Source organism: Struthio camelus, chromosome 7 (assembly GCF_040807025.1).
Source record: "Struthio camelus isolate bStrCam1 chromosome 7, bStrCam1.hap1, whole genome shotgun sequence".
Taxonomy (NCBI): domain Eukaryota; kingdom Metazoa; phylum Chordata; class Aves; order Struthioniformes; family Struthionidae; genus Struthio; species Struthio camelus.
In genome coordinates, this window is record NC_090948.1 from 34,533,660 (window position 1) to 34,549,180 (window position 15,521).

The following is a 15,521-nucleotide window of genomic DNA, read 5'->3' on the forward strand; positions in this document are numbered from 1 at the left end:
TACCACCTCAGTTCTAACAATTTATCCCTAAAGGATAATGGCAAATGTTCTTGACTTTACCCAATAAGATCTTCTGTGCCAACTGGAAAATTGGTTCCAAAGCACCTGCAAAATTACCTGCATCCTAAATTTGGCTTCTTTAGCATGAGAAAGAATCCCCCAAAACATCATTTCACAGCCCTTCCCCTACAGGCTACAGTTTCTTCAGAGAACTCAACTCAGCAAACAGCTAGGGACTGATAATGGAAAAGATGTTCAAGTCTTTGTAATGTAATTCTGAAAGAGTTTTTCCTGCAGGTCCAACGTTTCATTGTGCAAAAACACAAATAGGTTGAACTTAGTTTTCTAATTTGCTATGCCTTGAAATTGTTTAGGAGCGGGTCTGTCAGTACACTTCTTCCTTTAATTATAGATCCCCAAATAACTCTGAAAAATAGTATTCGAAAGGAAGTAAAACAAACATGTTGAAAGAAAACTTCATTAACTGATATTCAAAACTCCAGAAACTGATATGCTCTTCTTCACAGGTGCATTACCCACTGAGTTATAAGGCGTCCCTCCCTATGTTCCTGCTGGACTGCATTAATGAGGTAAGCTCTGTTCCTCAAAGAAACTCAAAATGAATCAAGACAAACTTCAGTCATAACTTTTTCTCCCAGACTTGACTGCTTTCAGGATTCTGTCCCAAAATTAAACTTTCCTTTTCAGATAGCATTTCCATTTTCTCCCTATATATATGGCTGCAGTAACAAATTCCCTTCAATAATGAGTTGGGCAAAGAATACTTCAAGTGTATCATAAAACTGCTGTCTTTTAAGAAAGTGGGTTTTTCAAGCGATATATGTGCCAGAGGCAAACTGTCTCTTGGTTTAGAGAACAGCAGCAATGACCATCCTTACATACAGGAAGCTACATCAGGAATCTGCTATTCGACAAATCAAACCTCTCTTTTTAACACTTTAAGTTCTTTGAGATTTACATTTACAATAGTCCCTTAGTCCAATGGTTTAAAAACTGCAATGAACAAAAGTCAAAAAAAACCTCATACAGGCAGGGTCATATATCACTAAATAAGTTCTCTCAACACATTATTACACAAGAACAAAAAAATCTGTTATATAAACTTGGGCCAACCTCAAAAAAAAACAATAAAAGAGAAAAGGTCATATGGAAATCAAACAACTTCACAAATAATTATAGAACAATAATCCCCCTAAGAATGATGTTCTGAAAGCAGTTCCTTTGTGGGCAGCATTAATGTCATTTAACAGCACTTTAATTTTTATTCTGCTTGCTCGCCATAGCAATTAAGTAAAAACAGTAGAAAATCATAGGGCATTTAAATTTACTGGCTTTTTTTTGAGGAGTATCATAGATTTTTTTTTCCTTGAAATACTGTGCCTCGTTTATCACGAGCCAGCGTGGGCACACATCTATCTGTAGACCCTAAGTAGAATCCAGAGGTCGAATCACTAAAAGACCCTTTCTTTGAAGTGGCTGAGTTGCGATTCCCTGGAGACTCCAGAGAGATGGATTTTTGCTCAAGCACACAAGCACAAAACGTCATGATGTCATTTTTGCAACACTTGATCTATTGTGCCCGAGAGCAAAAAGACAGTTATGGGAGGATTAAGCAAACAATCAAACCAAACGCTCCAAAAATACTACAGCTCATAGGCTAGGCCAGGACGAGGCAATTAAGATCTTTTGAAAGTAACCTCAGCTTACTCTAATCAAGCTAGAAGAGCTCGAAACATCAGAGATACCAAGGGAAGCACAATAGCTCAATGGTGGAATTTGAAGCTTTCGCATAGGAGTTCACTATTAACATTTGTGATGACCAGGTTAAAAAAAAAAAAGAGTAAGATATTTTGTAACAGAAGGGGCTTTCTGCCAAGATGTACCGGGAAACAGATAAAAGTATGGTTACGGAGAACATATTGTATAAGCTTTCTCCTCAGCAGTCCTCTAGCTGGTGCTCTGAAGTGTCACCAGAGCGATACAGAACTTCATAACTGATTGGGAAGTAATATCAAAGCAGAGAGAAGATCCTTGAGAAGACACAACCCCAAACAATAGACTCCTTTTCTCTTCTCACCATTTATTTGCTCCCTTCAAATGAAGGTGTTTTTTTTTTTTTTTTTTCCCGAAAAGCAGCTTCTTGGTGAGAAGCAGCTATTTACTGAAAACGCAAGGCAATAAACAGCCAGTACAAATAAACTCTAGAGAGAATTTCCTACTTAACATATAAGAAGCAGAAATGAACATAGCTGCGTTAGATAGTAGACCCTCAGAATAACTCTTTCATTAAGAGGGGAGGAAAAGCCTTTCTGACTGCACTTCTGTATTTAGGCCCTGTATTACTGGATTTTGAGGCTCACCAATATATAATGGTACATAACCGTATACAGGGTATAGGAGATGGGAAGGAACGAAGCGGCAGGTAAAATTATCTTCTCAGAGGTTTACAGCAGTGGGTAGAGAACATACATTCATTACTAATACCTTGGTACAGTGCCTTTTACTCTTTAAACTTACTGCTTCTTGTTGATGGTTTCTTCTCTCATGCGCTAATTTTTCCCCTGGTTTCACTTGAAATTGAAGAAATATCCCCTTTTAAGCATACCTTGATTATGTTTTGCTAGCATCACCGCTTAAGCTGAGTTTCTTTAAAGTTGTACGTGAAACCACACCAAAATGTACAGTCACAGTTTGCTTTTGCTTTCAGCATTTTGCTAAAAGCTTGTTCATGGGGTCTCTGCATATCAGGCTCAAGTTTCAGACAGAATTTAACTGCTGTGTTACAATATGAACCATTCCTGGGAACTTGATTGTATCTTAAGTCTATGCTTGTGTATGATGAAAATAGGGAAAACAGGTATGGCTAAATTCAGCCATTGATGCAATAGCAGTCAGCAATAGTGCAGATGTTACACATTGATTGTAACAGACATAATTGCCAGCTACTTTATTACAATCATAGTGCGTTTGAGAAGTGGACAGAAACCTGACTGAGATACTAACACCAGGTTGTGACAGGAGAAACACACAAACCCCTAAACTCTGCTTTCCCATCAAGGAGATCAGGCCGTAACGAAGCTGTGGTGCGATCCAGCAGATCCTCATACCTCACTCATCAGTGGACCCAAACTGGGGAGTGTAACTGCCCTTAACCCCCGCTGATGCCTCCTAAATGCTGTGTCAGTTTGTTCTTTGTTTGGTCTGCATGTAGCTGGAAATCCATGGGCGCCACTGGAGGACTTCCCCATATTCATTCTTTGAAGGAAAGTCTCACAATAAAGAAGATGGGTATAGAGCAGATTAAAAGGGTCTCTCCCTTAGTCAATCGGTCTCTCCTCAGATCTTATTTTCATATTAGCTTTCACACAGTTTGGGAAACTCTGCTGAAAACTGCATGACAACAGCAAATTTATCTGCACTCTCTAAGAAAGATGTGATTTCCACCTTCTGCACATGTTGAATAGTCTCTCAATTACAACGAATTTCCAACATCAGATTGGACCACACAAACGTAAAGCTTCTGAGATGAGAAGCTGATAGATGCTAGTTTTATCACCAGCAAGAGACAGCTGATGTTAAATTCCCTATTTCTCAGTAATTAACAGAAAAGGCAGGGGAATCCAACATCAATAGCCCACAAAACAGCAAAAGGATTTTCTGTAACCGTCTGCAGAGAAAAGAAAATCATAGTTCAAGTAAATATATTGTCAATACATACAACATCCAAGGGGCTGACTGTTCTGTCAATGGTGCAACTCAACTACTAATAGTAAGATTTTAAAAAAGGGTCACTTATGACCAGAGGACTAAAGCCTTGAAAGCCTTTCACAAGTTCAATATGTGAAAGTGGAAATCACAGTGAAAAGGATATGCCAGGTATATCTCCTTTCCTTCATCTGTTTTGCATTTTCTTTCACTTTTAATGCTATTGGTTTGCATATTTTTATTTTGTCTACCTATATTATGTATGTGAAATGTATTTATCAATAATAATATGTGTATTATATTTGTAAGACGTAGTGCATGTAGAATAATTAAGGTTAGAAAGGACCTTTAGAGGTCATCTGGTCCAACTCCTTGCACAAATCAGCGCTGGCTTTGAAATTCTAGTTCTTTGTCCGGTTTGCATTTTCACTTTAGTGATCTTTTTTTTTTTAGGCAAACTAATTTTTTTTTTTTTATTAAGCTAAGTTATCTATTACTGATTTCATTTGGGAGTAAATGTGAGTTTGGACATCAACATTTTTACTCTACTTCTTAGTAATTCTGGCTGAGCAATTCAGCCCCACTGTACTCAGTCCTCTACACCTCGTTCGTGTAATCTAGTTACTACATTTGGCTGGTGATCATAAACTTCTTCTGGCAGGCCTCTCTAGATAATGTGTCTTTCTGAATAAACTATGAAACATTCTTTGTACGTTCTCGTACAATGATGGCAAAGAAAAAGGATGGCTTCTTTGTAGCATGACATATACAGACCTTTTATTGTTAAAAACATTTTCGACTTAAAGCTATGTTATAATAAGGTAATATTTTAAAGATGTTGGTCACATTCTTAAAAAAATAAATGTTTAAAATCAGGTATTTCGAAATGAGCAGCCAGGATATCTCCAAGTTACTGACTTTGGCAGAAATACTGAAAAATATTCTGCCTTAAATCAAACACCATCACAGTTTTTTTAAGCAAATCCACTTTGTCAATGTTAAGGCTTAAATCAATACGAGTAGAAAAGCATTTTTATAGCATGCTAAAGGAATGATGTGGAGGTTTTACACAAGAACTTCACACCAGCTGTTAATCACTATTTCTGTCAATATGGGACATAAACTTCTCTTACAGTTAGTGTTTCTGAGAAGCCGCATGTGAAGTAGGTAGCATAAATATACAAATGGCTTGCGCCCAGCTAGCTGTAAGAGCACTCCATAGAATATATATTTGTTAAAACCACTATATAGAAAGATAGTATAAAAAAAAATAGACAGTGTGTTCACCTTGTCTTATCTGCTGCCTCTCGATCAACTTAAACTTTGTAAAAAGAAGAGAAGCCACTGGTCCGTGGAGTCACAAGGCTCAGAGAGCCTTCTGCAGCATGCCAAGCCCACCCGGCGCATACCTGAACGGAGCAGGGTGGCTCACCAGCAGGAGCCGTGCACTTAGGCCCAGCTTCAGAGAAATGACAGAAAAATGGAATCTTTTCTAAAGGGCCCAGGCTATGCTTACGCTGGAAAAGCCCCCAGGTTAGCTGATGTTCAATAAACAGTGAAAGAATACCTCTTCCCTCTGCAGTCAGACTGCCTCACAGGGTGGTCAGAAGAGGGCTGGTTTGCAAGCTTTCTATTCAGATCATCTCAGCCACCAACCCAGTTTAGAGTGGCCTTGCTCTAGTTTGGTCTGTCGTCTTACCAAAAGCATAGCTTTAGAGAGCAGAAAAGTCTAGGGGAAAGGCCCATCACAGCCTCACTCTTCAAAAGAAAGAGTTTGAATTTATTTAGAGCGGATTGTTGACAATTATAAATTATTTAGCAGGAACTCATCGTTGAAAGAGAACACTTGAACAACAATTTGTTTTAGAGGTTAAAATGTGACTGGTTGTTTTAATTTGGTTGGTGGGGCAACATTTTAATTTAAGGGTCAGCTTGTTCTGAAAGGTTAACCAATCACGTAATCTAGATAAGGCTCAGTCTAAACGGGATAAAGATGGCCATACATAATCAAAGCATTCACAGGCACCTTTGTAGGATCACTGCAAGCTTCTGGGATCCCTCGAACCATACAAAAGGAACACCCATTGAAGGAAATATTTTAAGAGATCTATCACATTAGTACGCATGAGCAGTGAATTCTACTTTATACTAGGAACTGATTTTAATATAATCATCCCTACGTGATGAGAATTTGTGACACAGATTAGCAAGGTTTGATTATCTCTGCTTGAGAAAACTTGAAATGTTCCATGTTAAATTTACCAGTTTAACTCTTAGTTTCTGTCAACTCTTTTGCTTTTACTTCCCTTTGCTTCTTATCTATTAATGTCACTTCATAAAGCATAAAGATTCACATAGTTCCATCTTTAACTAAACACCAAGAAATCCAGTATGATAGTGAGGCGTGTTTACATGTTTTTTTTTTTTTAATTTAACTCTCTTAGGCACTTTGCAATTACCTACCCTACTGTAATGCAAATTTCTTCTTTTTTCTTGTTCTTTCTTAGGCAAGGGTGATCTTGAAAAAATAATGAGCACAAAATTTTCCTTCTGGAGCTTTAAGGGTCCAAAAATAGGACTTCATTTAACTCTCCTCACACCTGTGGTCTATTGCCAGCAAGACTCCTGTCAGCTGATTCCTAAGAGAGTACATACTCTGTCACATCATAAAATACAAGATAAAACCAGAATGAAATCACAGTCACCAAAACCGTAACCTGGAGATTACCTGATATCATTCTTTAAATTCCCTTTTTTCCTTCACAAAAAGGAGAGGAAGATTGTCCTTACAGAAGACATATGATACATTTGTGACTAGTTCTAACGAACTGATATTTGAGGACTGACAGGCTAGATAACCTAAACTTAGTCCCTGCACCCACAAGGTAGTTCTCAGGCTTCCTCCATGCAAGCAGAAAAACTTCAGTTCTTTCAAGAGGCAGTGAAGAAATAAAGCAAGTGCTCCATAAATCAGAATAATGTCCTATATTCACATGTAATGATTACAAACAACCCAACAACAGACATGTACCGCTAAATCCATCAGCTAAACCTAAGATTAGACATGTGCAGTTCTCTGGTCAATACTTCATAGGGCCCATATTTAGTGAGCTTACACTATACCTAAGTCTTCATGTCTATCGTGTCCTGTCACTCTTCAGAAGTCACAGAGTCAGACTATCAGAAAGACAGTAACTAAGAACTAAGGTGAACAGTTTCTCATTTGAATTTAAGTTGTGTGAGCATGATCTTTTATGGAAGCCAGATTTCTATGGAAAGGTAACATCTCTCGTTAGGCCAACTGATATCACCTGAAAGTACAGGAAAAGCTCTGTTACGCAGGCCCTTTCTTTAGGTCTAAAACAGAACCAGCTCTTCTCAAGGCAAGGTGAGGCCGAGATCAGGCTCTGTCTATAAATCAACTGTGCTCCATATTGCTCTCTACTGATTGCGAGAGTTGATAGTGACCCTAATTGTGATATATCTGGTTCATCACAGATATAAACTATCCCAGGCAAATTAAATACTGTAAAATACTACACACTCATTTCCCTAGTGGCCATTTTGAGGGACTTCCATACTGCGGGCATACAGCTCAGGGAGCAAAATCTGTGACAAAAAAGGGGTTCATATAAATAATTAAGGCCACTGAGATAAAAATAACTACAGTTGTATAACAGAGCTCTTTATGTTAGTAAGATTTATAGTGGGAATTATTAACTCTAACAGCTATTTTATCTCAAAGCAATGCCCATGAAATAGGATGACCTTTAATCTATTACCTGTTGGGTTTGCAGAGTCTATGACTTATAGACTGATGGGTTTCAGACCCAGGCCAATTTCATTGCATAGTCTATTTATACCACACTTTCTTTTTTTCCTGGATGATTGTTTTCTCAGGAAGAATGAAAAAATGACATGTTTATGGCATGCGAACTTGAAGAACTTCAGAACATTTTCAGCTACCTACAGCGGTTGTTAAACACACAGCAATTCGGCACTCTTGGAGGAAGTAAGCCGAAGCCCTGACACTAGCAACCCAACAGGTTAGCAGTGGTAAATATTTCATTATTTATAGTAACAAGTTCACTTAACACAGGACTGAAATAAGACTCCCATCACTGAAATGAAACACATCACAGGAATGTCAGTGGGCTTGGAGGAGAATGAACTTCACAGAGTCACTTTAATTTTAGACTATACCCAAGGGAAACGGCCTGAACAAGCACCCAAAGCCTCCGAAATGCTTGATAACTTTTCTTGCTGACTTTCAACAGAGAGGTCTTTCTCTCTCTGTCAGGCAGCAGCCTAGGCACTGGTATCCATCATCTACATCAAAATAGAGACCGTCTCCCATTTTGAACCCTAAAGAAATAGCCAGAAGTTCAAAAAAATTCAGCATATAGCTGATCCGAATGGGTACTAAAATCTTACAATACTGACTGAAGGGTGCTGAGCCAGGCGAATGGCAAATAAAGAGGATTATTTTCATGTACGTTCTGGGAGGGCTGCTAGAGCGTACAGAGAAACTCGGATTACATTGCTGTGTTCTCCCCTCAGAAACTGCTCAAGTGCTTTCAAAACCTGCTCTCTTAACACCTCTGCAAGCCCAAATGAACTACTGAGTAAATCAGTCACACTGTGATTGAATGGTTTTAAATAGAATTGACTATTAAAATGATCCACTCTCTCTCTTTCTTCTAGAATCTATTTCCCCTCTGAGATCTACAAATCACTCCGCCACCTCTACTCGCTCGGGCTCCACACTGAAGTTTTAATTGGTGTATTATTTGATCCTTTTTCAGCCCCAAGTTAACGTCTGCTGACTGTCCTCTTAAAATGCTTCAAATCAGAGAAACATTGCGAGATAGCTCTGTGAAACAATCAATAGCGCTAAAATGTGCACCATCATCATTACATTTTGGGATTAACAGTCAGCTGAGATAACTGAGGCCTTCTGTATTTCTTGTAGATGAATGACTTCCTTCTTTCTGAGAGAGAAGAAATACCAGGCGGGACCCCCCTGCAGGTGGAAGAGCAGCATCACAACCAGTGCAGCAAGAATTCCTTTTTCCTCTTCACAACACACTGTGAAATGCTCAAAAAGATCCCAAACAAAACAAAACTAAGAAAACCAAAAGGGCCAAATACTTCTAGAGACTGGAAGCAGAATGGATACAGTGGCATCCATCCCCCCCAAGTCGGGGTGACTCAGGGGGTTCCCCCTCAGCTTATGTCGGCCATGATCAAGAGCACTTCTCCGTCAGAGCTGCCGGTATCCTCGACGTGATAAAGCAGCAAGCCCCTTCCCCTTCTGTCAAGGAAATGTCTGCGTTACAAGACGATAACAAGAAAGACAGAAGACTGAACCCACACTGACAAATGCTACTCATGTTATGCTGTAATAAATTGTGTGGTAAGAAAATATGACTAGTAAAACTAAAAAAAAAGTTAAAAAAATGAAAAAAAAAAACCCTAATAAAATTGCATCGCTGTAAAGCACGACAAGCATGCTAATCGTACACGCGTGCCTAAGCATATCTCTTCAACAAGCGTGCGGCAGGTACCGAAGCGGTTTCCAGCAGCCGCCCCACGTCAAGGAGAGCTCGCGACCGGCGTGTGGGCCAGTCCGTGGCAGGCGAGACCGGCCGGCTGCAGCGAGCGCCCCCGGCGCCGCCGGCCCTCGGCCAGCTGCCTCGGCAGAGGGGCACGCCGCTGCGGCCAAGCACACACGGTTACGTCAGTGGGAAGAACGCCTGCTTTTCCTGGCGTGCTTGATATGGATAATTTAATACCCGGTCAGGACTGGCATCCCAATCCGACTCTTACAGAAAACCCCTTTCCCTTGCCGGGAACTGGACGTGAGCCCTTCCAAACCTCGGCCCTGCCCCTCTGCCAAGGGCCCTCAGCGCTGCGTCGTCTGTCAGCGGAAAAAGGGCAGCGAGCGGCTGCCTCTGTGACAATACCATCTCCACAGCGTGGCTACCTGGTGCCACAAGCGCTTACGTGTCAGCCAACGGTATGGCCAAAGCAGAATAGCTGAGCTGTGAAATACCGCTGCTTGCAAAACACTAGAGAACATTCAAAGTCAAAGATCCAGTGCTGCTGACGAACGACATCAGTAAACGAAGACATTTGGGAATTTTTAGACCATCCCTATTTGGCCACCTGTTCTGAATACAATAGCTTCTTACACAGTTTCTCTTCATTTTTGTATTTTGGGTAATACGGCTGTCAAGAACACTGTTTATCATATACTCTGGAACAAAAGCAGCTGGTAATTCTAACCTGGAAGGTTACCATTAGTATTATTATTTTCAGTTACAACCCTCCAGTGTGCCTAAACCTAGTGCTTCACCCATACCTATATTTAGTGTATTGTGACCTTATTTATGTGCTTAAATAAATGGTTTGATATTCAAAAGGTCTGAGCACCTCCTGGTAGCTCCTGCTGGCTTTTGACTGACTTTTAACTATGTGAGGGCACTGATTTCCACAATATTTCTGTTCTGAGCTGCAAATACTGTTTTTACTACCCACACCGGTGGTTACGATTTATGCACTGATGATAGTCTGCTTTGTTTTAAACCTTACCACTGCTACGTTAAGTATAAAACCATAAAGCTCTTTGGTTTACTGATTAATTTCTCCAAAATGGCATCGCAGCCTCAAAGATTTCTCTCTTCTACAGAAGATAAGTAAAAGCTGCATAATTTGTACTTCATGACAACACAACAGCTCACACACTGAATTACTAGTGTTATACCCTGATGCGTGTCAGCCATGGCAGCACAATGTTGGCTGGTTATTTAACAGAGCTAAATTAATTTGTAGCTGTCAGTCATGTTTGCCAGATTTGCTTAGATTCTGAAATTTATTGACAAGCTATAATAACTGACATTTAAATTGTCTGTTCTCATAGAAGCAAACATGAAGCATAGAGCTAAAACATGACATTTAGTTCTAATCCCTGATGGAAATATAAGAGGAAAAGGGAAGGGAAGGGAAAGGGAAGGGAAGGGAAGGGAAGGGAAGGGAGGGGAAGGGAAGGGAAGGGAAGGGAAGGGAAGAAAAAAGTGCTTTGCTACTTCCTTAACGCTTCCATTTTAAAGGGACATTCTTAAATGATCCAGCACCCTTTTAGGGTAACACTTGAAGATATTAAATTAACCTCTTTCTGAAATAGTTATATCTATTTCTCAAATTCCTTAAATGTGTTTTATTTTATTCCAGCAGATCGATTGCAAAGGTTATATTCCTGCCCCTCTGTAGATCCTCTACCAGCTCATTCAGAGCACAGTCAGTGGCATGACTGTGCAGTTTGGTGGCTGCGATGACACTGCAGAGGTCAGGACCAGAAAAGGACAGTTGTATGTTCATTTTCTATTTTAAAATAAATGCTTCATGGTAAAACAGACCGATAATCCATGTTAGAATTCTGTCTTTCTATACTGACTCCATATTGACTATAAATCATTGAACTTGACCATACATAACAGGAGGTATTACCAGTTTCAGACAGGGTTTGGCACTGAGGTTTGGCTCAGACACAGACTCATTTGCTCAACTGAACTTAAACATCTGAACAACATAATCCTTCATTTCTCTGAAAGCAAATGAAAAAATTCACAGGAATTGAATGTGCTCCCTGAATTTTAGATATTTGGCTTTTATCAGACCTCAGACTGCACAGAGAGCAAAGGGAGACAGTCACACTAAATTGTCCAGGAAAAGAAAATATCTTAAATTAGAACTGGGAAGCAGTGAGGGCAAAGCCACACGTTTGACCTGCACAATGCCATCCCACTACCTCCCCCCGCCCCCCGCCCCCGGTAACTTTTTCAGATGGCGTGCTCTTTCAATCCCTCTGATTGTAACTGCCAGCACATAAAATCAGCCCCTTGTGCAGATTGCTCTTAGCTGATTACCATAAAGAGTCTCCACTTCAAACAAGGGGTTAAATCCTCCTTCTGTTCCATGAGACCGTTATTCCTCAAGCTGTTTGATTGGCATGGTACTCGCACATTCACTGCCGCCGAGACGAGACGGGCCTGGGCCCTGATTGCAAAAATCACACCCAGCCCAGCGCCATTAAACCTGCTATTGTGTCAGAACACAAAGAACAAAACTAGCTCCTGCTTGCCTTAAAACCTAGAAGTAATATTTTCTTTCTTTTAATAGTGGACACATTTTAGAAAAGCAACAACATCTGATGCTTTAAGGCCTTCGCTGGTCCCCTAATGATGACCGACTGGAACATTACTTGGCTTCCCTTCAGGCCTTTTAGCTGCTCCAGCTGGTCACTAACTGCTTTGCAAAAAAGACCTCTGTGTGACACATTTGTACACAACGTGGCTCCTGCAGGGTCTTGAGCCCCACGGCACTAGTTGGGCAAGTCTTCCCTTCCTGTGCTGCCTATGCCCTGCCTTTCAGGCAATGTATACAGATATTGTTTCCTTTTTTGCTAGCTTCTCTGACTTCTATTTTTAATATTCAGTTAACTTTGTAGAAAGTAATTATATTCTGCTCATTCTACACCAGCTGGTATTTACTTCATCCTCCATCAGGCATCAACAGAGCATGGGGCTGCAAGACAGAAATATTACTCTGGCAAGCATAAATATTTCATTTTTCACACCACAAATGCGTTGATGATTTATTAATTAGCCTACAGGCCTGCTGCTTCTGCATAGCTGAGCAGCAAAATAACTCAGCTACGACGACTGAGAAAGTCTATGGCTCACATCCCCTTGGAAAGCTTCGACCAGTTCATGTCTGAAGGCGAAAAAACATTTCCAGTGGGCAATGACCAAAATTACCAAGATAAATCTTGGCTATTACCACCTTTGGACGAGCATGGGTGAGACGCCGTGCAGAATTTCAAGCAGCAGCTCCGACAGCGGCCTCATGTCGGGCCTGCGGAGGGACATCGGCTCCGCAGAACGGGAGCGCTGAAACAGCCCTAACACTCTGGCGAGCCAATAAAAGCAGGAAACTGAGCAGCAGCATATTACTCCTCAGAGGGGCCATAATTTCAGATCCAGGCTGGCAACTGTGTCTCATTTCTTGGTTACAAAAAAAAAAAAAAAAAAAGGGCAGAAAAAAGTCCTGAAACACTCCTTTAAAAATTCAAAGGAATATTCTTATATTGTAATACTGCTTTCAGAAGAGGCTGAGACACTGTCCACTTCCTTCTATGTGAAAAAAAAAAAAATGCAGTAATTTACATGTTGAAGCAATCTCTGGCAATCTCTTTATTTTAATAGAGGAAGGAGAGATGAATAGATCAAAATAAATTGTACCAATTTTAAAGAATGTTGAAGCACCAGTTCAATACTGGAAAACACGCGTGCAGCCCCACGGCTGTGCAGGCTAGGGCTGCCAGCCCGCGCGGAGCTGCGCTGAGGAAGAGGAGCTGGGGTGACGAAGGCTGCTCGCTGGCAGGCTGAGAAGTGATTATTCCCCTCCGCTGGGCGCCTTCGAGGTCGCCTATGAGCGCAGTGGCCCAGCCACGGTCCTGCCGTACAGATGAGACACCACTAACCCGCGGAGGGGCTGGAGCATGCGACCAGACTGCTCTTGGACGTGAGCCCTGCTCTGAGTGGTAGGTTGGACTGTTTAACCCTCCCAGCGATCCCTTCAAACCTAAATTATCTGATGAGTTTATAATTCAAAGAACTTAGCAGTAATTACTATTCCTATAGTCTACTTTGTTACTAGCTGTTTATATCATAACGTTTTGGCCCTGTTCTGACAAGACATCTGTTTTCCTTCCTTGCAGGGAAATATCTTTTACACTATTGAAAGTCATCTGACATGACCAAAACAACAGTGGCTCCAAATAAGTTAGGGGAGCGTCCTGGCGTGCGTAAGATTTTCAGGCTGTGCTCTTGCCCTGTTTGTATTGAAGGCACATTTAAAGTATCAGAAGTTTCCAGGGAGTTGAATGCTGCCTGGCAGGTGCAGCGCACGCACAGGTTACTTTAACTCTTGACAAAATAAAGCCTGTGCTTTTGGCCATCTTCTCCTCTTGCCTTTTATTAAGATTTTTTGGCAGGATAGTCTGAAGAAGAATCACTGACATCAGTGTCACCAGCAGCCTCCCTTTTGTATTACTATTTACCCTGCGCACTGCACAGTACCCAGAGGTGCAGGATGAGCCTGGGCAGGTGATGTAAATGTGGGCAGCAAGGAGCAGTGGCTGCCCGAGAGCCTGGTGTCTGAAGCGCCAGCCACGTGGCAGAGAGGTAGGAAGGGATAAAGAGAGGTACCTAAAAACGCACCACTGCTGGAAGATTCAAGGGCCACCATGGCGTCCCTGGACGCTTAATGATGCCCCTGTGTTTCTCTGAAATGGTCATAAGGGACAGAGTCAGACATGACCATTTTGCTTGCAGCAGAGCCGTGCGTGCTGACAACACGGGAGGGGAGGAGGGTGCTTCAGGCAGGGCTACTCAGCTTCGCTTCGGAGCGAGCCCAGCGGTCACGGCGGGAGCTTGTGGCAGCGCTTCAGGCCTGCGGCTTTGTGAGAAGCGTATCTTCACGGTACGGTCTTGTTTCTGCCTCAATTTTATACACATTTTCAGATGTTTTTAAAAAAAGAAGATCTTTTGTCACTGTAACCTTTTCTGCCTCAGCATGACTTTAGTCTCTTTTCTAAAAGGAATCCTGATAGCTTATATGTTTTAACATAGCAAGAACTGACTTATGTCTGGACGCATTTCTCTCAAATCTTTCGAGCAGCTGTTGTCGAACGCTACTTCATATATGTGTATTATTTTTGCTTTATTATACATTAACAATGTATATTATTATTAATGTTAATATTCAGAGAATAAAGTGTAGTTTTACTAAGGAGTAGTTTTATTTATATTAAATGAACATGCATGTCCATGTACCTGCAACAGCAAATGCAATGGGCAGTGGTCCATTAGCTTCTTAAGCAACTAGTGGCACCACCTAATTAACTTTTACAGGAAGACAGTGAATGTTCAAGTCCAAAGACAAAAATAGTGTTTTTCTTTGTTTTTTAATAGTCCTGGCAGTTCTGTGCATAATAATATAATGCACAACAAAGATACCAAAAACAGCTATAACTGTACGGAAGAAGGTAATGCAAAGATTCCTTTTTTCCCTCTGAAAAATTCCAGACTCTTCATTTCCTGGTGATGTACAAAATTGTCTGAAATCTCACACATTTAAAAGATCATTGCGTTTTCTGCCAATTTTATACTTGCGAGCCAGAAGAAAAATGACATAAGCCATAGGTTTGTTTGTTTGCTCTTAACTAAAAGTGTCGATAAATATTATAACCTACAGCTGAGAAATGTGTCTCCCTCTTGCATGCAACAGTCAACGTTTTACCAGCGTCTTGTAGGCACCCCCCCCACCCCATGATGCGTTTTTCAAGTGTTATCGCGGGCGTTATCTGACAAGCACCCTTCGCCATTCCTGTCAACACTTTGATTGCCCCATGCCCTCGGAAAAACTTTGCTTAAGGCAAGCATTCAAAGTTACTAATTGTCACCATGCAGCCTCTTCCAGCTGCCGGCAGCTTACGGCCCTCTTTACAATATAATGCACTGCAGCCAGGGCATGGAGCACCATGGCAACAAGGGCAGGTGGGAGACAGCTATTAAACCGGAACGGTAGGTGTGACAGAAGGCCTGGGGTTTGTCAATAATTCATACTTTATGGCAAAAGGACATTGATAAAAGGCATTTAAAAAGAGGTAAGTCTATTCTAGTTCTGTGATCACGTAAACCATCCTTCATGAAGATGTGAACTCACACCTC

The 15,521-nt window shown here is 41.1% G+C and overlaps 1 protein-coding gene across 2 annotated transcripts in view; it reads left to right on the forward strand.

Moving 5' to 3' along the window:
* Window positions 1–10,345, forward strand: part of LOC104151301 (uncharacterized) — a 29,849-nt gene extending 19,504 nt beyond the window's left edge. For both annotated transcript variants that reach the window (XM_068950716.1, XM_068950717.1), the window contains 2 exons: window positions 528–590; window positions 8,699–10,345. In XM_068950716.1, the coding sequence (XP_068806817.1) occupies window positions 528–590; window positions 8,699–9,016 (381 nt within the window). In that variant the 3' untranslated portion in view covers window positions 9,017–10,345. The remainder of the gene's footprint in view (window positions 1–527; window positions 591–8,698) is intronic.
* The last annotated feature ends 5,176 nt before the right edge of the window (window positions 10,346–15,521 follow it).